This window comes from Heterodontus francisci, chromosome 48 (assembly GCF_036365525.1).
Source record: "Heterodontus francisci isolate sHetFra1 chromosome 48, sHetFra1.hap1, whole genome shotgun sequence".
NCBI lineage: Eukaryota > Metazoa > Chordata > Chondrichthyes > Heterodontiformes > Heterodontidae > Heterodontus > Heterodontus francisci.
In genome coordinates this window covers 1,339,793-1,353,526 of record NC_090418.1, presented here as the reverse complement: position 1 = coordinate 1,353,526, position 13,734 = coordinate 1,339,793, and the positions used below count along the sequence as shown (strand labels likewise).

At 50.6% G+C, this 13,734-nt stretch overlaps 1 protein-coding gene across 2 annotated transcripts in view; it reads right to left on the bottom strand.

Moving 5' to 3' along the window:
* Positions 1-13,734, bottom strand: part of srrt (serrate RNA effector molecule homolog (Arabidopsis)) — an 86,008-nt gene that overhangs the window by 30,106 nt on the left and 42,168 nt on the right. For both annotated transcript variants that reach the window (XM_068023605.1, XM_068023606.1), the window contains exon 15: positions 13,421-13,588. In XM_068023605.1, the coding sequence (XP_067879706.1) occupies positions 13,421-13,588 (168 nt within the window). The remainder of the gene's footprint in view (positions 1-13,420; positions 13,589-13,734) is intronic.

The window sequence follows — 13,734 nt, the reverse complement described above, 5'->3', positions numbered from 1 at the left end:
AGTGTTATACAGTGACAGACCTGTCCCCACCAGTACTGTACCCAAGTGTTATACAGTGACAGACCTGTCCCCACCAGTACTGTACCCCAGTGTTATACAGTGACAGACCTGTACCCACCAGTACTGTACCCCAGTGTTATGCAGTGACAGACCTGTCCCCACCAGTACTGTACCCCAGTGTTATACAGTGATAGACCTGTCCCCACCAGTACTGTACCCCAGTGTTATACAGTGACAGACCTGTCCCCACCAGTACTGTACCCTCAGTGTTATACAGTGACAGACCTGTCCCCACCAGTACTGTACCCCAGTGTTATACAGTGACAGACCTGTCCCCACCAGTACTGTACCCCAGTGTTATGCAGTGACAGACCTGTCCCCACCAGTACTGTACCCCAGTGTTAGACAGTGACAGACCTGTACCCACCAGTACTGTACCCCAGTGTTATACAGTGACAGACCTGTCCCCACCAGTACTGTACCCTCAGTGTTATACAGTGACAGACCTGTCCCCACCAGTACTGTACCCCAGTGTTATACAGTGACAGACCTGTCCCCACCAGTACTGTACCCCAGTGTTATACAGTGACAGACCTGTACCCACCAGTACAGTACCCCAGTGTTATACAGTGACAGACCTGTACCCACCAGTATTGTACCCCAGTGTTATGCAGTGACAGACCTGTCCCCACCAGTACTGTACCCCAGTGTTATACAGTGATAGACCTGTCCCCACCAGTACTGTACCCCAGTGTTATGCAGTGACAGACCTGCACCCCATTGTTATACAGTGACAGGCCTGTCCCCACCAGTACTGTACTCCAGTGTTATACAGTGACAGACCGGTCCCCACCAGTACTGTACCCCAGTGTTATACAGTGACAGACCGGTCCCCACCAGTACTGTACCCCAGTGTTATACAGTGACAGACCAGTACCCACCAGTACTGGACCCCAGTGTTATTCAGTGAAAGACCTGTACCCACTAGTACTGTACCCCAGTGTTATACAGTGACAGACCTGCCCCCACCAGTACTGTACCCCTGTGTTATTCAGTGACAGACCTGTACCCAGCAGTACTGTACCCCAGTGTTATACAGTGAAAGACCTGTACCCACCAGTACTGTACCCGTGTTATACAGTGACAGACCTGTCCCCACCAGTACTGTACCCCAGGGTTATACAGTGACAGCCCTGTCCCCACCAGAACAGGACCCCAATGTTATACAGTGACAGACCTGTCCCCACCAGTACTGTACCCCAGTGTTATACAGTGACAGACCTGTCCCCACCAGTACTGTACCCCAGTGTTAGACAGTGACAGACCTGTACCCACCAGTCCTGTACCCCAGTGTTATACAGTGACAGACCTGTCCTCACCCCAGTACTGTACCCCAGTGTTATACAGTGACAGATCTGTCCCCACCAGTACTGTATCCCAGTGTTATACAGTGACAGACCTGTACCCACCAGTACTGTACCCCAGTGTTATACAGTGACAGACCCGTCCCCACCAGTACTGTACCCCAGTGTTATACAGTGACAGACCTGTCCCCACCAGTACTGTACCCCAGTGTTATACAGTGACAGACCTGTCCCCACCAGCACTGTACCCCAGTGTTATACAGTGAAAGACCTGTACCCACCAGTACTGTACCCCAGTGTTATACAGTGACAGACCTGCCCCCACCAGTACTGTACCCCAGTGTTATACAGTGACAGACCTGCCCCCACCAGTACTGTACCCCAGTGTTATACATTGACAGACCTGTCCCCACCAGTACTGTACCCTCAGTGTTATACAGTGACAGACCCATCCGCACCAGTACTGTACCCCAGTGTTATACAGTGACAGACCTGTCCCCACCAGTACTGTACCCCAGTGTTATACAGTGACAGACCTGTCCCCACCAGTACTGTACCCCAGTGTTATACATTGACAGACCTGCCCCCACCAGTACTGTACCCCAGTGTTATACAGTGAAAGACCTGTCCCCACCAGTACTGTACCCCAGTGTTATACATTGACAGACCTGCCCCCACCAGTACTGTACCCCAGTGTTATACAGTGACAGACCTGCCCCCACCAGTACTGTACCCCAGTGTTATACATTGACAGACCTGCCCCCACCAGTACTGTACCCCAGTGTTATACAGTGACAGACCTGTCCCCACCAGTACTGTACCCCAGTGTTATACAGTGACAGACCTGTACCCACCAGTACTGTACCCCAGTGTTATACAGTGACAGACCTGTCCCCACCAGTACTGTACCCCAGTGTTATACATTGACAGACCTGTCCCCACCAGTACTGTACCCCAGTATTATACAGTGACAGACCTGTACCCACCAGTACTGTACCCCAGTGTTATACAGTGACAGACCTGTACCCACCAGTACTGTACCCCAGTGTTATATAGTGACAGACCTGTCCCCACCAGTACTGTACCCTCAGTGTTATACAGTGACAGACCTGTCCCCACCAGTACTGTACCCTCAGTGTTATACAGTGACAGACCTGTCCCCACCAGTACTGTACCCAAGTGTTATACAGTGACAGACCTGTCCCCACCAGTACTGTACCCCAGTGTTATACAGTGACAGACCTGTACCCACCAGTACTGTACCCCAGTGTTATGCAGTGACAGACCTGTCCCCACCAGTACTGTACCCCAGTGTTATACAGTGATAGACCTGTCCCCACCAGTACTGTACCCCAGTGTTATACAGTGACAGACCTGTCCCCACCAGTACTGTACCCTCAGTGTTATACAGTGATAGACCTGTCCCCACCAGTACTGTACCCCAGTGTTATACAGTGACAGACCTGTCCCCACCAGTACTGTACCCCAGTGTTATGCAGTGACAGACCTGTCCCCACCAGTACTGTACCCCAGTGTTAGACAGTGACAGACCTGTACCCACCAGTACTGTACCCCAGTGTTATACAGTGACAGACCTGTCCCCACCAGTACTGTACCCTCAGTGTTATACAGTGACAGACCTGTCCCCACCAGTACTGTACCCCAGTGTTATACAGTGACAGACCTGTCCCCACCAGTACTGTACCCCAGTGTTATACAGTGACAGACCTGTACCCACCAGTACAGTACCCCAGTGTTATACAGTGACAGACCTGTACCCACCAGTATTGTACCCCAGTGTTATGCACTGACAGACCTGTCCCCACCAGTACTGTACCCCAGTGTTATACAGTGATAGACCTGTCCCCACCAGTACTGTACCCCAGTGTTATGCAGTGACAGACCTGTACCCCATTGTTATACAGTGACAGGCCTGTCCCCACCAGTACTGTACTCCAGTGTTATACAGTGACAGACCGGTCCCCACCAGTACTGTACCCCAGTGTTATACAGTGACAGACCGGTCCCCACCAGTACTGTACCCCAGTGTTATACAGTGACAGACCAGTACCCACCAGTACTGGACCCCAGTGTTATTCAGTGAAAGACCTGTACCCACTAGTACTGTACCCCAGTGTTATACAGTGACAGACCTGCCCCCACCAGTACTGTACCCCTGTGTTATTCAGTGACAGACCTGTACCCAGCAGTACTGTACCCCAGTGTTATACAGTGAAAGACCTGTCCCCACCAGTACTGTACCCGTGTTATACAGTGACAGACCTGTCCCCACCAGTACTGTACCCCAGGGTTATACAGTGACAGCCCTGTCCCCACCAGAACAGGACCCCAATGTTATACAGTGACAGACCTGTCCCCACCAGTACTGTACCCCAGTGTTATACAGTGACAGACCTGTCCCCACCAGTACTGTACCCCAGTGTTAGACAGTGACAGACCTGTACCCACCAGTCCTGTACCCCAGTGTTATACAGTGACAGACCTGTCCTCACCCCAGTACTGTACCCCAGTGTTATACAGTGACAGATCTGTCCCCACCAGTACTGTATCCCAGTGTTATACAGTGACAGACCTGTACCCACCAGTACTGTACCCCAGTGTTATACAGTGACAGACCCGTCCCCACCAGTACTGTACCCCAGTGTTATACAGTGACAGACCTGTCCTCACCCCAGTACTGTACCCCAGTGTTATACAGTGACAGACCTGTACCCACCAGTACTGTACCCCAGTATTATACAGTGACAGACCCGTCCCCACCAGTACTGTACCCCAGTGTTATACAGTGACAGACCTGTACCCACCAGTACTGTACCCCAGTATTATACAGTGACAGACCCGTCCCCACCAGTACTGTACCCCAGTGTTATACAGTGACAGACCTGTACCCACCAGTACTGTACCCCAGTGTTATACAGTGACAGACCTGTCCCCACCAGTACTGTACCCCAGTGTTATACAGTGACAGACCTGTCCCCACCAGCACTGTACCCCAGTGTTATACAGTGAAAGACCTGTACCCACCAGTACTGTACCCCAGTGTTATACAGTGACAGACCTGCCCCCACCAGTACTGTACCCCAGTGTTATACAGTGACAGACCTGCCCCCACCAGTACTGTACCCCAGTGTTATACATTGACAGACCTGTCCCCACCAGTACTGTACCCTCAGTGTTATACAGTGACAGACCCATCCGCACCAGTACTGTACCCCAGTGTTATACAGTGACAGACCTGTCCCCACCAGTACTGTACCCCAGTGTTATACAGTGACAGACCTGTCCCCACCAGTACTGTACCCCAGTGTTATACATTGACAGACCTGCCCCCACCAGTACTGTACCCCAGTGTTATACAGTGAAAGACCTGTCCCCACCAGTACTGTACCCCAGTGTTATACATTGACAGACCTGCCCCCACCAGTACTGTACCCCAGTGTTATACAGTGACAGACCTGCCCCCACCAGTACTGTACCCCAGTGTTATACATTGACAGACCTGCCCCCACCAGTACTGTACCCCAGTGTTATACAGTGACAGACCTGTCCCCACCAGTACTGTACCCCAGTGTTATACAGTGACAGACCTGTACCCACCAGTACTGTACCCCAGTGTTATACAGTGACAGACCTGTCCCCACCAGTACTGTACCCCAGTGTTATACATTGACAGACCTGTCCCCACCAGTACTGTACCCCAGTATTATACAGTGACAGACCTGTACCCACCAGTACTGTACCCCAGTGTTATACAGTGACAGACCTGTACCCACCAGTACTGTACCCCAGTGTTATACAGTGACAGACCTGTCCCCACCAGTACTGTACCCTCAGTGTTATACAGTGACAGACCTGTCCCCACCAGTACTGTACCCTCAGTGTTATACAGTGACAGACCTGTCCCCACCAGTACTGTACCCAAGTGTTATACAGTGACAGACCTGTCCCCACCAGTACTGTACCCCAGTGTTATACAGTGACAGACCTGTACCCACCAGTACTGTACCCCAGTGTTATGCAGTGACAGACCTGTCCCCACCAGTACTGTACCCCAGTGTTATACAGTGATAGACCTGTCCCCACCAGTACTGTACCCCAGTGTTATACAGTGACAGACCTGTCCCCACCAGTACTGTACCCTCAGTGTTATACAGTGACAGACCTGTCCCCACCAGTACTGTACCCCAGTGTTATACAGTGACAGACCTGTCCCCACCAGTACTGTACCCCAGTGTTATGCAGTGACAGACCTGTCCCCACCAGTACTGTACCCCAGTGTTAGACAGTGACAGACCTGTACCCACCAGTACTGTACCCCAGTGTTATACAGTGACAGACCTGTCCCCACCAGTACTGTACCCTCAGTGTTATACAGTGACAGACCTGTCCCCACCAGTACTGTACCCCAGTGTTATACAGTGACAGACCTGTCCCCACCAGTACTGTACCCCAGTGTTATACAGTGACAGACCTGTACCCACCAGTACAGTACCCCAGTGTTATACAGTGACAGACCTGTACCCACCAGTATTGTACCCCAGTGTTATGCAGTGACAGACCTGTCCCCACCAGTACTGTACCCCAGTGTTATACAGTGATAGACCTGTCCCCACCAGTACTGTACCCCAGTGTTATACAGTGACAGACCTGTCCCCACCAGTACTGTACCCTCAGTGTTATACAGTGACAGACCTGTCCCCACCAGTACTGTACCCCAGTGTTATACAGTGACAGACCTGTCCCCACCAGTACTGTACCCCAGTGTTATGCAGTGACAGACCTGTCCCCACCAGTACTGTACCCCAGTGTTAGACAGTGACAGACCTGTACCCACCAGTACTGTACCCCAGTGTTATACAGTGACAGACCTGTCCCCACCAGTACTGTACCCTCAGTGTTATACAGTGACAGACCTGTCCCCACCAGTACTGTACCCCAGTGTTAGACAGTGACAGGCCTGTACCCACCAGTACTGTACCCCAGTGTTATACATTGACAGACCTGCCCCCACCAGTACTGTACCCCAGTGTTATACAGTGAAAGACCTGTCCCCACCAGTACTGTACCCCAGTGTTATACATTGACAGACCTGCCCCCACCAGTACTGTACCCCAGTGTCATACAGTGACAGACCTGCCCCCACCAGTACTGTACCCCAGTGTTATACATTGACAGACCTGCCCCCACCAGTACTGTACCCCAGTGTTATACAGTGACAGACCTGTCCCCACCAGTACTGTACCCCAGTGTTATACATTGACAGACCTGTCCCCACCAGTACTGTACCCCAGTATTATACAGAGACAGACCTGTCCCCACCAGTACTGTACCCCAGTGTTATACAGTGACAGACCTGTCCCCACCAGTACTGTACCCCAGTGTTATACAGTGACAGACCTGTCCCCACCAGTACTGTACCCCATTGTTGTACAGTGACAGACCTGTCCCCACCAGCACTGTACCCCAGTGTTATACAGTGACAAACATGTCCCCACCAGTACTGTACCCCAGTGTTATACAGTGACAGACCTGTCCCCACCAGTACTGTACCCCAGTGTTATACAGTGACAGACCTGTCCCCACCAGTACTGTACCCCAGTGTTAGACAGTGACAGACCCGTCCCCACCAGTACTGCACCCCATTGTTAAACAGTGACAGACCTGTCCCCACCAGTACTGCACCCCATTGTTAAACAGTGACAGACCTGTACCCACCAGTACTGTACCCCAGTGTTATACTGTGAAAGTCCTGTACACAGCAGTACTGTACCCCAGTGTTATGCAGTGAAAGACCTGTACACACCAGTACTGTACCCCAGTGTTATACAGTGACAGACCAGTCCCCACCAGTACTGTACCCCATTGTTATACAGTGACAGACCTGTCCCCACCAGTACTGTACCCCAGTGTTATACAGTGACAGACCTGTCCCCACCAGTACTGTACCCCAGTGTTATACATTGACAGACCCGTCCCCACCAGTACTGTACCCCATTGTTATGCAGTGACAGACCCGTCCCCACCAGTACTGTACCCCAGTGTTATACAGTGACAGACCTGTACCCACCAGTACTGTACCCCAGTGTTATACAGTGACAGACCCGTCCCCACCAGTACTGTACTCCAGTGTTATACAGTGAAAGACCTGTACACATCAGTACTGTACCCCAGTGTTATACAGTGACAGACCAGTCCGCACCAGTACTGTACCCCAGTGTTATACAGTGACAGACCGGTACCCACCAGTACTGTACCCCAGTGTTATACAGTGACAGACCCGTCCCCACCAGTACTGTACCCCAGTGTTATACAGTGACAGACCTGTACCCACCAGTACTGTACCCCATTGTTATGCAGTGACAGACCTGTACCCCATTGTTATACAGTGACAGGCCTGTCCCCACCAGTACTGTACTCCAGTGTTATACAGTGACAGACCGGTCCCCACCAGTACTGTACCCCAGTGTTATACAGTGACAGACCGGTCCCCACCAGTACTGTACCCCAGTGTTATACAGTGACAGACCAGTACCCACCAGTACTGGACCCCAGTGTTATTCAGTGAAAGACCTGTACCCACTAGTACTGTACCCCAGTGTTATACAGTGACAGACCTGCCCCCACCAGTACTGTACCCCTGTGTTATTCAGTGACAGACCTGTACCCAGCAGTACTGTACCCCAGTGTTATACAGTGAAAGACCTGTCCCCACCAGTACTGTACCCGTGTTATACAGTGACAGACCTGTCCCCACCAGTACTGTACCCCAGGGTTATACAGTGACAGCCCTGTCCCCACCAGAACAGGACCCCAATGTTATACAGTGACAGACCTGTCCCCACCAGTACTGTACCCCAGTGTTATACAGTGACAGACCTGTCCCCACCAGTACTGTACCCCAGTGTTAGACAGTGACAGACCTGTACCCACCAGTCCTGTACCCCAGTGTTATACAGTGACAGACCTGTCCTCACCCCAGTACTGTACCCCAGTGTTATACAGTGACAGATCTGTCCCCACCAGTACTGTATCCCAGTGTTATACAGTGACAGACCTGTACCCACCAGTACTGTACCCCAGTGTTATACAGTGACAGACCCGTCCCCACCAGTACTGTACCCCAGTGTTATACAGTGACAGACCTGTACCCACCAGTACTGTACCCCAGTATTATACAGTGACAGACCCGTCCCCACCAGTACTGTACCCCAGTGTTATACAGTGACAGACCTGTACCCACCAGTACTGTACCCCAGTGTTATACAGTGACAGACCTGTCCCCACCAGTACTGTACCCCAGTGTTATACAGTGACAGACCTGTCCCCACCAGCACTGTACCCCAGTGTTATACAGTGAAAGACCTGTACCCACCAGTACTGTACCCCAGTGTTATACAGTGACAGACCTGCCCCCACCAGTACTGTACCCCAGTGTTATACAGTGACAGACCTGCCCCCACCAGTACTGTACCCCAGTGTTATACATTGACAGACCTGTCCCCACCAGTACTGTACCCTCAGTGTTATACAGTGACAGACCCATCCGCACCAGTACTGTACCCCAGTGTTATACAGTGACAGACCTGTCCCCACCAGTACTGTACCCCAGTGTTATACAGTGACAGACCTGTCCCCACCAGTACTGTACCCCAGTGTTATACATTGACAGACCTGCCCCCACCAGTACTGTACCCCAGTGTTATACAGTGACAGACCTGCCCCCACCAGTACTGTACCCCAGTGTTATACATTGACAGACCTGCCCCCACCAGTACTGTACCCCAGTGTTATACAGTGACAGACCTGTCCCCACCAGTACTGTACCCCAGTGTTATACAGTGACAGACCTGTCCCCACCAGTACTGTACCCCAGTGTTATACATTGACAGACCTGCCCCCACCAGTACTGTACCCCAGTGTTATACAGTGACAGACCTGCCCCCACCAGTACTGTACCCCAGTGTTATACATTGACAGACCTGCCCCCACCAGTACTGTACCCCAGTGTTATACAGTGACAGACCTGTCCCCACCAGTACTGTACCCCAGTGTTATACAGTGACAGACCTGACCCCACCAGTACTGTACCCCAGTGTTATACAGTGACAGACCTGTCCCCACCAGTACTGTACCCCAGTGTTATACATTGACAGACCTGTCCCCACCAGTACTGTACCCCAGTATTATACAGTGACAGACCTGTACCCACCAGTACTGTACCCCAGTGTTATACAGTGACAGACCTGTACCCACCAGTACTGTACCCCAGTGTTATACAGTGACAGACCTGTCCCCACCAGTACTGTACCCCAGTGTTATACAGTGACAGACCTGTCCCCACCAGTACTGTACCCCAGTGTTATACAGTGACAAACCTGCCCCCACCAGTACTGTACCCCAGTGTTATACAGTGACAGACCCGTCCCCACCAGTACTGTACCCCAGTGTTATACAGTGACAGACCTGCTCCCACCAGTACTGTACCCCAGTGTTATACAGTGACAGATCTGTCCCCACCAGTACTGTACCCCAGTGTTATACAGTGACAGACCTGTCCCCACCAGTACTGTACCCCAGTGTTATACAGTGACAGACCCGTCCCCACCAGTACTGTACCCCAGTGTTATACAGTGACAGACCTGTCCCCACCAGTACTGTACCCCAGTGTTATACAGTGACAGACCAGTCCCCACCAGTACTGTACCCCATTGTTATACAGTGACAGACCAGTCCCCACCAGTACTGTACCCCATTGTTAAACAGTGACAGACCTGTACCCACCAGTAACTGTACCCCAGTGTTATACAGTGACAGACCCGTCCCCACCAGTACTGCACCCCATTGTTAAACAGTGACAGACCTGTCCCCACCAGTACTGCACCCCATTGTTAAACAGTGACAGACCTGTACCCACCAGTACTGTACCCCAGTGTTATACAGTGAAAGTCCTGTACACAGCAGTACTGTACCCCAGTGTTATGCAGTGAAAGACCTGTACACACCAGTACTGTACCCCAGTGTTATACAGTGACAGACCAATCCCCACCAGTACTGTACCCCATTGTTATACAGTGACAGACCTGTCCCCACCAGTACTGTACCCCAGTGTTATACAGTGAAGGACCTGTCCACACCAGTACTGTACCCCAGTGTTATACTGTGAAAGTCCTGTACACAGCAGTACTGTACCCCAGTGTTATGCAGTGAAAGACCTGTACACACCAGTACTGTACCCCATTGTTATACAGTGACAGACCAGTCCCCACCAGTACTGTACCCCAGTGTTATACAGTGAAAGACCTGTACACATCAGTACTGTACCCCAGTGTTATACAGTGACAGACCAGTCCGCACCAGTACTGTACCCCAGTGTTATACAGTGACAGACCCGTCCCCACCAGTACTGTACCCCATTGTTATGCAGTGACTGACCTGTACCCCATTGTTATACAGTGACAGACCGGTCCCCACCAGTACTGTACCCCAGTGTTATACAGTGACAGACCGGTCCCCACCAGTACTGTACCCCAGTGTTATACAGTGACAGACCAGTACCCACCAGTACTGGACCCCAGTGTTATTCAGTGAAAGACCTGTACCCACTAGTACTGTACCCCAGTGTTATACAGTGACAGACCTCTCCCCACCAGTACTGTACCCCAGTGTTATACAGTGAAAGACCTGTACCCACCAGTACTGTACCCCAGTGTTATACAGTGAAAGACCTGTACCCACCAGTACTGTACCCGTGTTATACAGTGACAGTCCTGTACCCACCAGTACTGTACCCGTGTTATACAGTGACAGACCTGTCCCCACCAGTACTGTACCCCAGTGTTATACAGTGAAAGACCTGTACCCACCAGCACTGTACCCCAGTGTTATACAGTGAAAGACCTGTACCCACCAGTACTGTACCCGTGTTATACAGTGACAGACCTGTCCCCACCAGTACTGTACCCCAGTGTTATACAGTGAAAGACCTGTTCCCACCAGTCCTGTACCCCAGTGTTATACAGTGACAGACCTGTCCCCACCAGTACTGCACCCCAGTGTTATTCAGTGACAGACCTGTACCCACCGAGTACTGTACCCCCGTCTACACATTGACAGACCTGTACCCACCTCGTCCTGTACTCCAGTGTCATACAGTGACAGATCGGCACCCATCAACACTGTATCCACCAGTACTGTACCCCAGTGTTATACAGTGACAGACCTGTCCCCACCAGTACTGTACCCCAGTGTTATACAGTGACAGACCGGTACCCACCAGTACTGGACCCCAGTGTTATTCAATGAAAGACCTGTACCCACTAGTACTGTACCCCAGTGTTATTCAGTGACAGACCTGTACCCACCAGTACTGCAGCTCCAGTATACAACTGTGACAAACCTGTTCCGACCAATACTATACCCCAGTGTTATACAGTGAAAGACCTGTACCCACCAGTACTGTACCCCAGTGTTATACAGTGAAAGACCTGTACCCACCAGTACTGTACCCCAGTGTTATACAGTGACAGACCTGTACCCACCAGTACTGTACCCCAGTGTTATACAGTGACAGACCTGTACCCACCAGTACTGTACCCAATGTTATACAGTGACAGACCTGTACCCACCAGTACTGTACCCCAGTGTTATACAGTGACAGACCTGTACCCACCAGTACTGTACCCCAGTGTTATACAGTGACAGACCTGTCCCCACCAGTACTGTACCCCAGTGTTATACAGTGACAGACCGGTACCCACCAGTACTGGACCCCAGTGTTATACAGTGACAGACCTGTCCCCACCAGTACTGTACCCCAGTGTTATTCAGTGGAAGACCTGTACCCACCAGTACTGTACCCCCGTGTTATACAGTGACAGACCTGTCCCCACCAGTACTGTACCCCAGTGTTATACAGTGACAGACCTGTCCCCACCAGTACTGTACCCCAGTGTTATACAGTGACAGACCTGTCCCCACCAGTACTGTACCCCAGTGTTATACAGTGACAGACCTGTACCCACCAGTACTGTACCCAATGTTATACAGTGACAGACCTGTCCCCACCAGTGCTGTACCCCATTGTTATACAGTGAAAGACCTGTACCCACCAGTACTGTACCCAATGTTATACAGTGACAGACCTGTACCCACCAGTACTGTACCCCAGTGTTATACAGTGACAGACCTGTACCCACCTAGTACTGTACTCCAGTGTCATACAGTGACAGATCGGCACCCATCAACACTGTATCCATTATACAGTGACAGACCTCTCCCCACCAGTTCTGCAGCTCCAGTATACAACAGTGACAGACCTGTACCCACCAGTACTGTACCGCAGTGTTAGACAGTGACAGACCTGTACCCACCTAGTACTGTACTCCAGTGTCATACAGTGACTGATCGGCACCCATCAACACTGTATCCATTATACAGTGACAGACCTGTACCCACCGTACTGTACTTCAGTATATATTGTGACAGGCCTGTTTCCAGTAGTACTGTACCTCCAGTATATAACTGTGACAGAACCGTACCCATCAATATTGCAGCCTCATTACACAGCTCAGAATACTGTCTCAACACAACTCAAATTTTGGAAAGACGGTCAAGAATTGAACAGCTTTGTAACTTAAATGTGTACTGGATCCAAGTTCACACAGTCAGTATACCTTTATTGAACCGTTAGTGTCAGGATAGTTAACTACTTAAATAAACTTCAAGCTCTTTAAAACATAATTCAAAGCAGAAGTGTTTAACCTTCTGAAACAATCATATTAACTTGTAGAGAGGCCACAGGTAAAAGTAAATCAGAAAATCTAGCCTATTCGCCAGTTGATATGGTACTTCAATCTCACTGAACTGTCTCTGTACCCTGAAGAACTATTCAGTACCATTTATGGTCCCAGTTTTCATTTGTGTAGCTTTACAGAAGTGAAATCTCATGAATCTGAAGTGTCTCAGACACTACGCACTGGCAAGGCAGCTGATGTTGAGTTAATCTTTATTCTAACAGCAACTATGACATATGGTACCTTAATGAGCTTCTCGTCCCTCTCAATATTGACCTCAGGATTCCCTTCCTTGGGTCCATCATCATTCGTGTCAGTGGTATTTCCCAGTAACTCCTCTTCCTCTGCACTGACCTCCTCAATCAGGTAATCTGTGATATTTTTTAAGATGGGGTTCTGAGAGGAGAGGTTCTGTGAATTAAAGACAGGCTAGTGGTAATTAGGGAAAACTGAACAATTCTTTAAGCAAGAAATGAAATGATGTTGAACAGACAGCTCCCACACTCAGCATTTCAGTCTTAGCCTAAATACGCAGACATCACCAACACGACAAACAG